At 35.8% G+C, this 14,631-nt stretch overlaps 1 protein-coding gene across 1 annotated transcript in view; it reads left to right on the top strand.

The window, feature by feature from the left end:
- Nucleotides 1-6,928: 6,928 nt before the first annotated feature.
- Nucleotides 6,929-14,631, top strand: part of dup (chromatin licensing and DNA replication factor double parked) — a 94,531-nt gene continuing 86,828 nt past the window's right edge. Inside the window, exon 1 of the mRNA XM_090398439.1 lies at nucleotides 6,929-7,688. Within this exon, the coding sequence (XP_090254565.1) occupies nucleotides 6,969-7,688 (720 nt within the window). The 5' untranslated portion in view covers nucleotides 6,929-6,968. The remainder of the gene's footprint in view (nucleotides 7,689-14,631) is intronic.

Genomic DNA, 14,631 nt, shown 5'->3' with positions numbered 1-14,631 from the left:
CTCCAATTAAATGCAAGATATATTTTAAATTGACTGGATATTTTTTTATCAACTAAGCAATTGTTGATATGTTTATTTAACATGGAGTAATTCACTTCCACTCCCATTTTCGTATTGTCAGCATTACAAGAATGCCATTATTTCATATTCCTGGTTTTTATTCTATATTTTCACTTCTAATTGAAAAAAAAAATAATAAATAAATAAATCCACTTGCATGCCTTTTATTCCCTATAAGTAGTCGGTGAGGCAGTTTTAGCCAAAAATTTTGAAATTTTCTTTCTTCAGGAAAATAGCACGAGACAAAACTCTTCACATAGCTCTAAAAGGATGGAAACCGATTATTATTTTAGAAGATGCGAACATTGTGATGTTGTTATCCAGGACCGCTTGGGAAAAGTTACACAGGAAGTGATCTGATATCCTCGTCTACTTGCAAAGAAGAGTTGACTACGAATTAGGCCTCAGAGACTATTATATTCTCAAATGTCAAGATAGGGAACTTATGGTCGATGATACAGCAGCTGATGGAAGTGAAGAAGCTGAGAGATTTTCACCAAAAATATACGACATTGATAATCATTTACTATTTTTTGAAACTGAATTACAATGTATTCGTATCATGTGAAAAATTATCCCTAACCATCTAAATTCATCAATGGTAAAATTAGACTTTCAAGACTTTATTCAATTCGAAAAAGATTCTTTATTTTGGAACATTATATGCAGATTGCTTGTGAATATCTGGTAACAAAAGAATACATGAAAAGGGAGGCAAGGTTATATCTAAGTTAACACCTTATCAGATGTATGGTGACTGATCTTGAGACTCTTTTACATGACCAGCTGTTTTGATGTAATGTAATCAAGAAACAGTGAGTAACAAACATTTTCTTTATTGAACTCATTGGAAAATGTTAGCAGTATAAACTTAATTTTCTCTGTGAATATACTTATAAATAATATTTCAGCAAAATAAAATATGCATTTGTAAACTTAAATGAACCAACGTTTTGTGTGTGGATGCGTATTCCACAGTGAAATTTCTACTCAGTTATTCTGTTTAGAAGTTGATATATGAAACCATAATTTTATACCTTAATGCAATTTTGTTCAATTATAGTAAAAAAAGTTAACATTTCTTTAGAAAAAAGAAATGAAATTTTAAGATCGAGACACATCCTTATATTGCATCATTTATGTGTTTTTTAAATAGTTCTCATCCTGCGACTGATGTCATTCTGCTAAACTCATACTCCTCAGTTGGTCATAATTTCCTGCTTTATAGTTCAAAATAAAAAAAAATCAGCTAACGCCTATTTGTTTCCTCATAGGAAGTAGGCGAGGCCGTTTACCCTATCTAACTTTGGAGACTGAGTGGGTAGTTCAATCTCCACTGGTAGCCAATCAGAGAGATAGCTGGCCCAAGGCTATCACTGATTCATCGGTACGCAGTGAACAAGGAGGCAAGCAAGTGCCGCCAATTCGTGGTCCCTGACCTTAGCACAATATTTTTAATGTCTGAAAATATTGTGGGTTCGATGGTCAATTTTCTTGAGTTTACGGGACGAAAAACCCGAGTTTCCGGGAAAAAAACCCCACTAGCCCGTGCCAGAGATCGACGAAAAAAGGCTTAGAAAATTTCGTCTGGTCGGCGACTAGATTTGAACCACCAAATCCTTTCTTCGTGCTGCCAATTGCCGTAAAGTTCAAACGCCACTTCTACGGAGCTACACAGGCTCTGCTTGTAAAATTTTCTGAATTGAACATTCATAAACTAAGTCAGTCACTTCCCAAGTGAATACTGCCTGATTATTGTCACCAACATAATGCAGAATACCTATGCCTTTAAATGAAATGCCCTCTGACAAAACAATCAGATCTAGCACTCTTTGATCTCACGTTCCTTCTGTCACATGCTCCTTGAGCATGCTGTCTCACAACAGCTCAATAAATTCATTTTCATTCTTCTTGTGAGAGTTTACTGCTACCTGAACAATATTTGGATAATTAGTCTCCCATTATGATTCCTCTTTTTGCGCTCATATTTTCTATTTGGTGATGCATTTCTTCATCACTAGCAACTGATCCACCAGGTCTGTAACAACTTTGTAATTGACCTTGTGAGATTCCATCTCACAGCAGATGGCTTCAAATTCACTGCCACATGAAATACTGTAACTAGTACAATAATCATAGATTCCAACACTAATTAGATTCACATATATCATTAGCATCATGCTCCCTCCTCTTCTATCCTGTTAGTATGTCTGCTGATAACCAGGTCTCACTAATGCAAAGTGAGACCTGGTTATCATTGTTATTAGTTTTTCAAGACTCCTGATGCCAAATGCATTCAGGTGTAGGCCATCCCTCTTATACAAATCTAATCTTTCTCCAAACTCACTCCACACATCCAAAAACTCGCAATCTATAACTGTATATAACTGTTGTACATTAGTACTGTAGGAAGCCTAAATGTTGAATAATTCAGAAATCATTCTCTATAGACAAAACACTCAACATTGTTCGAGTCATTTCAAGTCTCTTATAAACAGGGCAGTGATCTCACATAACGCCATAATAGAGTGCAGGGGATGAGCAGCATGATCTCTAGCCATAAAAATAACAGAAGATTCCTAAATATTTTAAAGAGCAGACAGGGTGAAGTGGTCGTCTTAGGCCTCAAAGGGTAGTTGTACCATATACAGAAATTCAATTAATTACATAAACAGCTTGAAAGACAGTTACAGACACAATACCGTGAGGAACAATCAGTCATTGTATCCACCTTAATAACGTCTAGGAACTCCTTTCACTATAATCACTGCTGCTGTCCTATGGGGCATATTTTTCACAAGCGTATGACAGTGGTCAATGGGAATTTCAGAACATTCTTCTTGTAGGAATTCTGTGCGGGATGAAGTCCCTTGATATCATCCAATGCTCCAGTTTTCATCTCACAGATGTTTTCAATAGGGTTGAGTATACAGGGCTTTGTGGAGGCCAGTGAAGTGTGATGATGTTCATGTCCACAAACTGCCCAGTTACAGTAGCAGCCTTTTGACACAGCGCATTATTTTGCTGAAAGAGTCAACAGTCAGTACCATAGAAACGCCACAAAAATAGGAAGCTTAGCATTGTCCAGAATGTCCGGATAACTCTCTGAATTCAATGTTCGTAGTAGCTCCACAAATAAAAGTCAGAGGCCAAACCAGGACCATACCATAACGCCACCACCATCGAATTTCATAGTTGGGATTACACATCCCAATTGCACAATTACACAACCCGGTATAAGGAGTAGCGTGATCGGTCACTTCATAACACCGCTTTCTACGCTTCTACGTCCTCTGTACACGCTCTTTGCGCCATTGCAGATGACATTGCATGAGGGACTTGCATATTGCGGTCCTATCATGGAAACTCATGTTTTGAGCTTCGGGTTTTTGTGCAGATTCTTGTTTAAGTCCATGTGTCGGCCGACGAATACGTATAAACCGTATTTTCTTTCGTATCACCCTGCGGTTACGTTCGGTGAGTGTGATGAGTGTTCCTTTGTAGGTGGCATTTGCAGTTGATTCCCTGCGTTTCCATTTCAGCATGGTGTCACTGATTGTTGACATTGGCCCAATTTATCAAAAACGGTCTGTACATCTGGGCTTGCAACATGGCATCCTATTACAACGCCCCTTTTCAAACTCCGTAGGTTTCTTTCATGCATCCATTTCGCATGGACATAGTTGCACTGACTTGGGAGCATAATATTTTTGCAATTTATATTGGGTTCAAACACTTGAGTTGTTAGATCGCACGATGCACCCAGCCCTTGCCTATGGGGATATCCGTTGACGTCTTTCAAATGAGTGTACGATAATATAATAAGATACTCATATAAAAAGATACTGTATATACAATTCATTAAAAATGCATATTACTATGCTATTATCCTCACTTTCCCAAATCCTCATATGCAAATTACGGGAGTTGGGGCTGATTTTTTTTTCCGAGGAAGCTAATTTCCCTTGTGAAGAGACTGGTCTCATACCAGGTGATGGAATTTACCATCACCGCAAGACATTCTCAAACATTTATGTGCATAGTGGAATTCAAACTTGGTGGCAAAGTCAACAAGCTATCTAGTCGGCTAACAAGGCCAGCCTAGAACGGGATATACTTTTATCAGATGGCTGCCATTCAAGGGTTATTCAAAGTCATGATTCCATGATTGATGCAGAAGCTCTTGCTTGCTAAATGGCCCTCCTGGACCGATTCGCTTGCTAACGTCATAGTTTTTCCACATAACTAAGGGAATGGGTGAAGGTTTAACAAGGGCATGAGGACTGCATTTTTCTCTTGATCTGTAGAGAATGAATGGAATAGGTTGCCAGATATGTTGTGACATATTGTTGGTGAATGAGATTAGGAGTGTTTGATAGGCATTGTGCAATGAATAGTTAGTATGGTTTTTGTATCCACATATAATGAAAAACAACAACAAGAACAACAATTATAACTACTCATTGCTCAAGTTGGCATAATTGTTACTAGTATTTTGATGCGATAAGTTGGGCCAAATACCAGTAACCACCAGAAATGTTTAATCGTAATAATTATCTTAAAAAAAACAATAACATATTGAGGTCTGAAAATAAGATTCTATCTTGATTGAAATAATCTCTTGGTAACAATATACAATCGCTGATAATGGTTGGGTCTGTGTAGTGATATCTCGGATTTTTTTTTAATAAGCCTTCAAATTAGCCACGCGTATTCAGCAATGTATTCTATGATCTGTGTTTGCTCTGTAATAAGCAAAACCAGCTCTGTGGAGATTTCCAATAAGAAACTGAAAAAAGCTGAATTCCTAAATTCCTGAAGAAACTTTAGGTAAAATTTTTTCAGGAATGTTGTTTATATAACGCTTTTTATTCTTCAACGGGAGTAGGCGGAGCTCCTTTATCCCCACCTAACCTTTTGTAAACTGGTTAAATTTTTGAACTTGCCTTATTTCATAGGCAAATTTAAACTCTAGCAGATCATTCTTAGTGGATACTGAGAATGATTTGTTATTTTCAGACATAATATCAGTTGTATTTTATGACAGTAATTATTTAACCACATTCTTGTGCTTTCGTTTATATGCATATTCATTCATATGCCGGAAGTTCCATTAAAAAGACGTTGACAGCTTTCACATCAGCAGAATCTATAAAAAATTTTAATGTTTTTCATAATTCATACTATGAATTACGTATGAATGCCTAGAGTTCCGGCTTGATTGGCTGAATGGTAAGCGTATCTGCTCTCCATTCAAAACGCTGTGGATTCGAATCCTGCCGTGGGCATGGATGTTTGTGATTGTCTGTTAAAATAGTAGTAATGGTGGGGGACAGTAGATGGTGTTGGTGTAGATGATGGTGTAGATGAGGTTGAGTGATGGAGACGAGAGATGTGGAGTAGATGCCTTCCTCGATGAGCATCTGGACTCCCTGGAAGTGTCAAGTAATAGTAATACTAATGTTAATGACGGTTTCAATGTCATCAATCATATTAATGATCTATTAATTTAATATCCTGTTTTTGACACTTTGCAGATTTAACTAATCTCCTTTCCATTTTTTTTAACTGTGTTAATGTTTCCTTTTTATAATTCACTCTATATAAAGTTTAGTTTAGGTAATAAAGGCATCATAGAAGACCGGAAGTTCGGATATCCCAAAATTTTGTGGACATATCGATAGTCGTTTGAAATAGGAGACGTCATTTTATATATATATAATAAATTTAGTTTAATCCATTATTCAGGTGTGAACAAACAAAGTTTGCACCTGAAATTATCTTCAGGACTGAGGTGAGGTGGTACAACACTGGGAAACTCGCAGCAAAAGTGGATCAAGCTCTCAACTCCTTGTCTCAGTATCTCCCATAATGCACAGCACATCTCCTTGCAGACATGTATACTGCTATATATTAAGGGGAGGGGGGCACTACCCATACCGGTTTCGTCCTTTATTGAGGTCTCGTCAGTGGGAGCCAGCCCAGAGTGGAGATACTAAGGAAGAAGCAATAGGAGAGGTCATCCTACCTATAGGAGTTGCCAAAAGCTGTGCCACCTTACTATTAAATTACTCTAGATTTAGAGAAAGATGTTGAAAGTTCATTTTTCACTTGGTTAGACTATAATAAAGTTAGTTTAATCCTTTATCCAAGTGTGAGCAAACAAAGTTTGCACCTGAAAATATCTTCAGAACTGAGGTAAGGTAGTACAACACCACTGACGAGACCTCAATAAAGGTCGAAACTGGTATGGGTAGTGCCCCCATTTAATGCATAGCAGTATACATGTCCACAAGGAGATGTGCTGTGCGTTATGGGAGATACTGAAACAAGGAGTTGAGAGCTTGTTCCACCTTTGCTGCGAGTTGCTCGGTGTTGTACTACCTTACCTCAGTCCTGAAGATATTTGCAGGCGCAAACTTTGTTTGCTCACACTCGGATAAAGAATTAAACAAAATTTATTATAGTCTAACCAAGTGAAAAATAAACTTTCAAAAAATATATATATATATTATTTATTTATTTATTTTCACAATTCGTGAAAAATGTTGCATTTTATTACGGTTCATCACACATATAACAATATTTTATTGATTCGTTTTTGTGAAAGATGGCGCTGTAGCATGTTATGAATACAATTGTTTAAAGCGCGAAATTCTAGTATCATGGCGCAAGCCAAGGTTACAGAATTTTATGCAAGTAGAAAGAGAAGTGATCATGGAATATTAAAACGTGCAGATGATCTCTTAATATCGGGCGGGAAAAATGTTAATCGTTAATCGTGAAAAATGTTGCATTTTATTACCGTTCATCACACATATAACAATATTTTATTGATTCGTTTTTGTGAAAGATGGCGCTGTAACATGTCATGAATACAATTGTTTAAAGCGCGAAATTCTAGTATCATGGCGCAAGCCAAGGTTACAGAATTTTATGCAAGTAGAAAGAGAAGTGATCATGGAATATTAAAACGTGCAGATGATCTCTTAATATCGGGCGGGAAAAATGTTAATCGTAAAAGACTTCTAGTAAGCGAGTGCCCAGATAGTATATTATGTAAAAAAAAGCTGTTGAACAAATTAAATTCTGCTTGTGATATTTCTGTGCTTGAAAGGACTGAAGTGGAATCAACTTTGCCTTCATCCATTCAGACACATAAAGATGACTGTATTACCAGGAGAAACGACAAGTACAGAGTAAAAGGTAAAGCAAAAAATGATAATATAATAGATATCCGAAACGCTTTTGTGAATCAGAAAAAACTTTCAGAAAAATCTCAGAAGACCGATGCACCTGAAGAGCTGCACAGTGATATATCTCCTCTCACTGTTTGTGTAGGTGAAGTCACAACACATGAAGTGGATAATTTTTCTAGTGGTTTAAATAGTTCTACATCCCCAAAACAGAAAACTCCCAAAAGATGTGCATCGAGTAGTTCACTTGAAAGTGTAATTGCTGAAAGAAAACGTAAGAAACACAGTAGAAAAACAAATGAAATTACTGAGGGCACACTTGCAAAAACCCCAATTATTAAGAATAAACAGTGTACAGTCCGTGTATGCAAACGTCTTTTAGAAGAGTATCACGATGATCTTGTGGATTCTGGGGAAAATAAGAAACAAAAAGTATGTAGCACTAAACAGTTTATTTTTTTTATTGCAGTAATCATCAATTTAATCATGTAGACTAAGGGCATTTGCCCTCCTTTTTTGTAATTAAAATAAAATAATTCCTTTATTTTTATCATATATTTACACTTACACCTTTTAGAGGTATCTACTTAAATGTTCGCTATTGTATCCCCCCCCCTCCCATCTGTAATTTATGTAACGTCCTTATATCTTATGTCAATATTTTTTGATTTTCTTATTTTATTTATTATTATTTTTTGCTTAAATTATCTCTCTTCATAAAAAACATCCAGTTAGCACAGTAAAAATTATTCACTCATTTCATTTGTATTTACTTGATAACATATATGCTCGATCTCATTTGATCTTGTCAATGATCAAGGGATTTTTTTAAGAAAATGAAAAAGAATATTACTTCCACTTCAGCAATGTGAAGCATCATTTTGAGTACCATTCAAAGAATAAGGTACAAAACATAAAAAAATGTAAAATGAAGATTAAGACGGTTCCAGAAGGGCACCATCAGTGCTGAAGGATACTAAATAGTATGTCCATCTTAACATCTAGAGCATCGGTTCCCAACCGATGGTACGTGTACCCACGGGAGTAACTGGGCTGTTCAGGGGTACACGAAAAATAATTAGTAATGGCAGAAAATAAAAAAGGGATACAATTTAAAGAAATGGGTTTAAAAGGGGTACACAAATGGAAAAAGGTTAGGAACCACTGATCTAGAGTGAAGATAAGGTATCCTGCATCACTGGTTGGTTGAAAGCAGGGACCCCTCCAATAAGTCATGCCAAACTGCTCTGTAAACAGCACTTTGGATGCCTGCACACCACATCTGCCATTTGAATATCATTTGTTCCAATCCATCTCTTCATTTTTGTACTGACACTTCAGTCGTGAGAAAAAAACTCAGTTTTCTTACAACAGCTGCTTGCAAAAAGATGGATCAAGATCTTTCAGCATAATGGCTTATATTTGTCAAATAATGCTTTTCAGTTGTAATTTTGTGAATTGATAAATATCCTGCTACCATTTTAAACAAGCGATATCCAATTCTTCTTTTGATTTTTGTCAAAAGAATCATGTTCAAACTGGATGCCAAAAAAAAAAAAAAAAAAAAAAAACAATTCCTGATATTATTTTGTTGATTGTTCTGAAGATTTGTGCTCTGGAGCTGAGTTGTACTTTTTTGTATTATTATTCTCTCCTATTCATGGTATCTATCCTTCAGCATGGAAATTAGCTCATATATAAATATTTCCTAAGAATGGCAACAAATCTTTGCCATCATCATTGTATTACTATCCAATTTTACTAACTTCTGGAGGAGTGGAGACAATTGTTAACACACCTTGGAGCCTCTTAGCTAATAAATAGTTGCCACCAGTGGTAAGCTATAAGGGGCTCGCGTGAGCCCTTTGTTAAATTTTTCTCAAATTTGCGAGTCCCTTGTTCTTCTTGTTTAATAATCTTGTAGAACTAGAAAATACTACATTGGAATGTATACATGCTATTATAATTGCTACTTTAAATTCATATGGATTTCCTGATAACTATATAAAAAAATCATTTCATTTTATTTTGTTCTGATGGAACTAGTGTAATATTAGGAAACAAATCAGGTGTTGCAATGAAACTTCTCCAAAAATTTCCCAACATTGTGATTTGGCATTGCGTAGCTCATTGATTACAATTAGCATTAGACGATTGGATAAAAAAACATTAAGGAAATAAATCATTTTGAAATATTTATGGATAAATTATATGCCTTTTATCATCAAAAATCAATGAGAATTAAATACGATTGCAAAAGACCTTGGTATCGAAATTTTAAAGATCGGCTGTGTGTTTGGACCATGATGGGCAGCTTGCAGTTTAAGAACGGTTCTTGCTTTGTGGAGAAATTACCCAGCTTTATGCAAGCATTTTGCATCGAATGATAAATATAAGTGCTTCTTAAACCGACTTCTCAATTTGGAATTTTTAAAAGATCTAGCATTAATGATTGATATTCTACAGGAATTATCATATCTGTCAGAAGCTCTACAAAGTCTCAATATAAGTATTATAAGGACTAAGTTAGGCCTTTTTTTTTTTTTTTTGGCTCGACGATGCTAGTCCTTTGTTAAAATTTCCATAGCTCACCACTGGTTGCCACCAATTGTTCCTGATACTTGTTTGGGATAAGGACTATTAAGTAAGCCTCCATCATATCGTCTGCCTTCTGAAACTGGTTTTTTATCTACATACGAATGTATATCACTTCCACACATGAGAAATTGTAGATGCTGTAATAAATCACAAGCAATTGGATGATTGAAAAGATATCGTCTCAAAAATATAATTGATTAATAGATTGTATTGTCATTACATATCAATAATAGAAACCTGTCACATTTTATTATCTTGGTAGCTTCTTCAGTGTAATATCAATGCAGAGAAGATTAGATGCAGTACATTAATTTCAGTAAATTGCACCTGTCTCTTAATATGTATAATGTAATGAACCATAAATACAACTCATTTCTTCCTTTTTTTTTTTCTTGCATACCTATTAGCATTACCCAAAGCTTCTACTGATCTTTATAGGTAGCTGTTAGAATACTGATGATATAACAATAAGATTGCATTTAATTTGTTGCTTCAAAAGTTTTCCTGTTCACCCTGATCCATAACTGATTAGCTTTTATCTCCTAATTTGGTCATATCATATAGTTATATAGGATGCAATTCATAACTTATTTTTAATGGTATTAACAACACCAAACAAACTATTTTATTAAAAAAATGTTTATTAACTTATGTTTCAGTGAATTTCAAATCAACATCTTCAGAGCACACATAGCATGTGGATGTATATGCAACAGTAAGTGAAATGATACCAATTGTAATGGACAAAAGATCTAAAGTCTAATTTGATGCCCTCTAATGTAAAAAAAAAAGTATTACTGCTATGTGGGAGTTGCTCTTAAAATACGTCTCCCAAATTTTTGACAAATTAATGCAACCATAATAATTTAGTTTAATCCTTTATCCAAGTGTGAGCAAAGAAAGTTTGCCCCTCAAAATATCTTCAGGACTGAATATGGTGTTGTACTACCTTACTGGGGTAAGGCAGTACAACACCAGACAACTCGTAGTAAAGGTGGACCAAGCTAACAACACTCCTATCCCAGTATCTCCCATAATGCAAAACACATCTCCTTGCGGATATGTATAATGTTATGCATTAAGGGATTGGCCACTACCCAGACTAGTTTCAACCTTTATTGAGGTCTCTTCAGTGGGAGCCAGACCCAGAGGTGGAGATACCAGGCAGAAGCAATAGCGAGGTCATCTTTACCTATAGGAGTTGCCAAAAGGTGTGCCACCTTTTTGCAATTTTTAATTGTGACTTGGTCTAATAATGTGCATTTAGGCATAGCAAGCATCCTAAACAAACCTAAACCACCAAAAAGTAATATACCACCGAATGAAATAGCTGCCTTAAGAAAGTTGTATACGAATAAAAATATTGTTATTACAAAAGCTGATAGAGCCTCCATAGCTCAATCGGTATAGACAAAGCCCTTTGGTCGGAAAGACCTGCGCTCGATTCCCATCAGTGACGCGAGGAACATTTATCTGGTCTCTTTCAATGAAAGGTGAATTAGCTGGTCTCATACAGAGGTAGGGGTTTTTTCACCTGGAAACTCAGATTTTTCGTCCCCCAGAATAGGCAAATCAGCCCAGCGAACACATGCATCTACAGACATAGGAGGCATAGGGCTAACCACCTTATTCTTGGAAGGGTATGGCTAAGGACAGCCTCATAATCAGCCACTGGGCCTAGTACCTAAAAAAAAAAAAAAAAAAAGACAATGACAAAAGCTGATAAAGGTAATGCAACAGTTATCATGGATTAAGAGGATTATAACAAAAAATGCATGATCTCCTATGTGATGGTTCTATCATACTTACCAAATTATAGATTGAGAATGCACTGTTTCAAAAGAAAAAGGGCTGCAAATTATTCAAAATTACTTCCTCAAAGTTACTTCCTCGCCCAAAGAAATCATCAGAAAATAAAACCTGTTTGTGTCCGCATTTATGAATTACCTAAAATCTACAAATCTAAATATCCCCTTATATAGTCAATAGCATAGATAGGCCCACTTGTAAAATTGCCCAACAGTTGGCCAAGTCCCTTATCCCCCTTCCCTTTAATAGCAGCATCTCTGCTTTTTAAAAACAAATAAAAAATCAGTCTCTTTCAGATCATTAGTTAAAAATCATATCCTTAAAAATCAAACATAATGGTTAGTTTTGATGTCACCTCTCTGTTTACCAGTGGCATCGTGTGTCCATTTCGGTTGGGTGTGCAGTCGTGTGGGTTATTCAACTTGCACTACAAATTTTTCATCAATTTGACCATGTGCATCGGTATCAGCAGAAAATTTTCTGGGGGTGGAGCTTGGAGACAAATAATTACATCAAAAACGTCTTTTAGCATTTCTTGATGTAATTATTTGTCGATGTAAACTATAAATACATTATTTTCATTTTACATTGATTTTAATGATCTTTAATCCTTGGTAGGGGGGGGAGTATTCAGAATTAATATAGTTTTTAGCATAATTTCATATAAAAAAATTGTCCGCCATATTTTATTAAAAATCAACTAATAAATTAATCCCAAAATCCTAAATCAAATTATTTTAGTTTAAAAGCAACAAATCATAAAACTTACAAGTAAAATAATATTAAATTGCATACACTCACCTTTTAAAAATGTATTTTTCTGTTTAAATTTGTTTCACTATAAATTTACAATTCACACCTCACTCAGTGATTCACTAGACAAAGAGGACAAATGAACACTGGTTGCTGTTCACAACAGTAATGAACATTTTTTTCACAAATCAGAAAAGGATGAACCAAAAACAGGAACACGTGCTTTATTGGTGCAATAAAACGTGTTCTATGGCTACCCCACTGTGGGCCGAAACATGCCAACTCATAATAAAATTTTAAGACAGAAAAAGCACCCCATGGTCGAGGGTGTAAGGTTACATATCTCAATCACTTTTATGATTATAATTTGTGGAATTTTTTACTCGATCCAAGGGGAGTTCCCCGTGCCTACCCCCCCCCCCCCAATCTGTGGATGCACATGGCCATATGATTGCATTTTTATTGGTGTATGAAAGTTTTGAGATAGCACATCAGTGCAATTAATTGCAGGATAACTTTGGATACTTCTGCAGTGGGGGGAACAATCGGTTTGTTTTAGGATTTATTAGAAAACAACAATGAAGGAGAATGATATATTTGGTTGGTATATGTGAAATACTCAAAGATAAAAATATGTGAACTGTCATTTATAAGACATGTGAGAATAGGAAATGAAAGGAAAGAATAAGTGTGAGTATAAATATTTTCATTAATGCTAAACGAATTATTAATAATTAACATTTGTGGTATGTGCGTCCTATAAGTTGCTGGGTAGAGCAAATAGCACGAGCCTGTAAAGTCTAGACATGAATAAGTGAATTTATGATGGCATAATTTAAAAAAAAAAAAACACTTACGAGGAGACAGAGTATGGCAGGAATAAATATGATTTGATGGAGCAGCCAATCATTTCATAAAATTTGTTGCCCATGTTATGTGTATTTCTCTGGTTTGTGTATATTTCGCTCCATTTTCCAAGAATTTTCTTTTGTTTACTGAGACTCAGTGTACATAAAGATCCAATCATTATTGGAATTATTCACACTTTCGGGAATCCTATATTCATTTTTTTTTTTTAAGTATCATCAGATTGTTTGTCTGTCTTATCAATCTCACAGATGTGAGATTGATATGCGAGCTCACCCAGCCTTGCCTTCTCAGCAGTTTAAAAATACTAGAACACTAAGAACTTGACCTGCTGCACCCTTTTTACATCTTTTCAATGGGCGCAAAGGTGTATGCATTTCGAAAGCACACCCGGGCTATTAACGCGAATGTGACACAATGGTTACGCATTGAAAACTGCCCTCTTCGTGAAGCACTAATACTTCATGCAAAGTCTGCAAACAATTAGGGGAGTCTTTCACGGGAATATATAAAAAAATATAATATTGGTGATACTGATATTTCGTGGATGAGCACCGCACACCTAGCACACCCAGAATATTCGCCCCTGCTATTTGCCATTGTATCACTAATAGACAGTCTTGATTAGATAAGGTCTAAATATTGAATTATTCAAATTTACTATGTATGCAGGTTACTTTACATGGGAAGAAGAATCTACAAACAGATTAATGGCACTTATGTGGGTCCCCCCCCCTCCCTCCCTCTTTAGCAAACTTTTTCATGGAACGCTTTGAAAACAAAATACTTAACACAGTGATATACAAAGCCCCTAGTGTGGTTTCGCCTTTGATCATGTGTATGCCATTTGGCTCCATTGAACACTTTTGATGCTTTTGTCACCTACCTAAACAGCTAACACCATAAAATCCACTTCACAGTAGAAAAGAACATTGTAGATAACTGTTTGTTTTCTTGACACATTAGTCACCTGCCTTTCAGATGAATCACTATCTTTTTCCATTTACAGAAAGCCAACACAGGAAGATATCTACATAAACAATCACATCATCATCCAGCCCAACAGTACGGTATTTTAAAAACACTTGCACACAGAGCCAGAGATATTTGTTCTAATGATACAGCTCTCTATCCACAGTACTCAAATATCTGTGCCATACTTTCTTAGCCAACTGCTACACTTTCTACAAAATAGATAAAATACAGTCACATCCCGACTTATGTGAATCCGGAGTTACACGTTTCTTATGTACGTATTCCCGTCCCGCTTCATGCCTCACCACTAGTCATATCTTTCAGGTGCCGGCTGCATTCGCGAGTGTCACATATGCTGTGAACAAGCACTGAC

This window comes from Typopeltis vanoorti, chromosome 9 (assembly GCF_054136105.1).
Source record: "Typopeltis vanoorti isolate ZY-2024b chromosome 9, IOZ_Tvanoo_1.0, whole genome shotgun sequence".
NCBI lineage: Eukaryota > Metazoa > Arthropoda > Arachnida > Uropygi > Thelyphonidae > Typopeltis > Typopeltis vanoorti.
The sequence above is the reverse complement of the archived record's forward strand: the minus strand, read 5'-3'. Positions and strand labels throughout refer to the sequence as shown.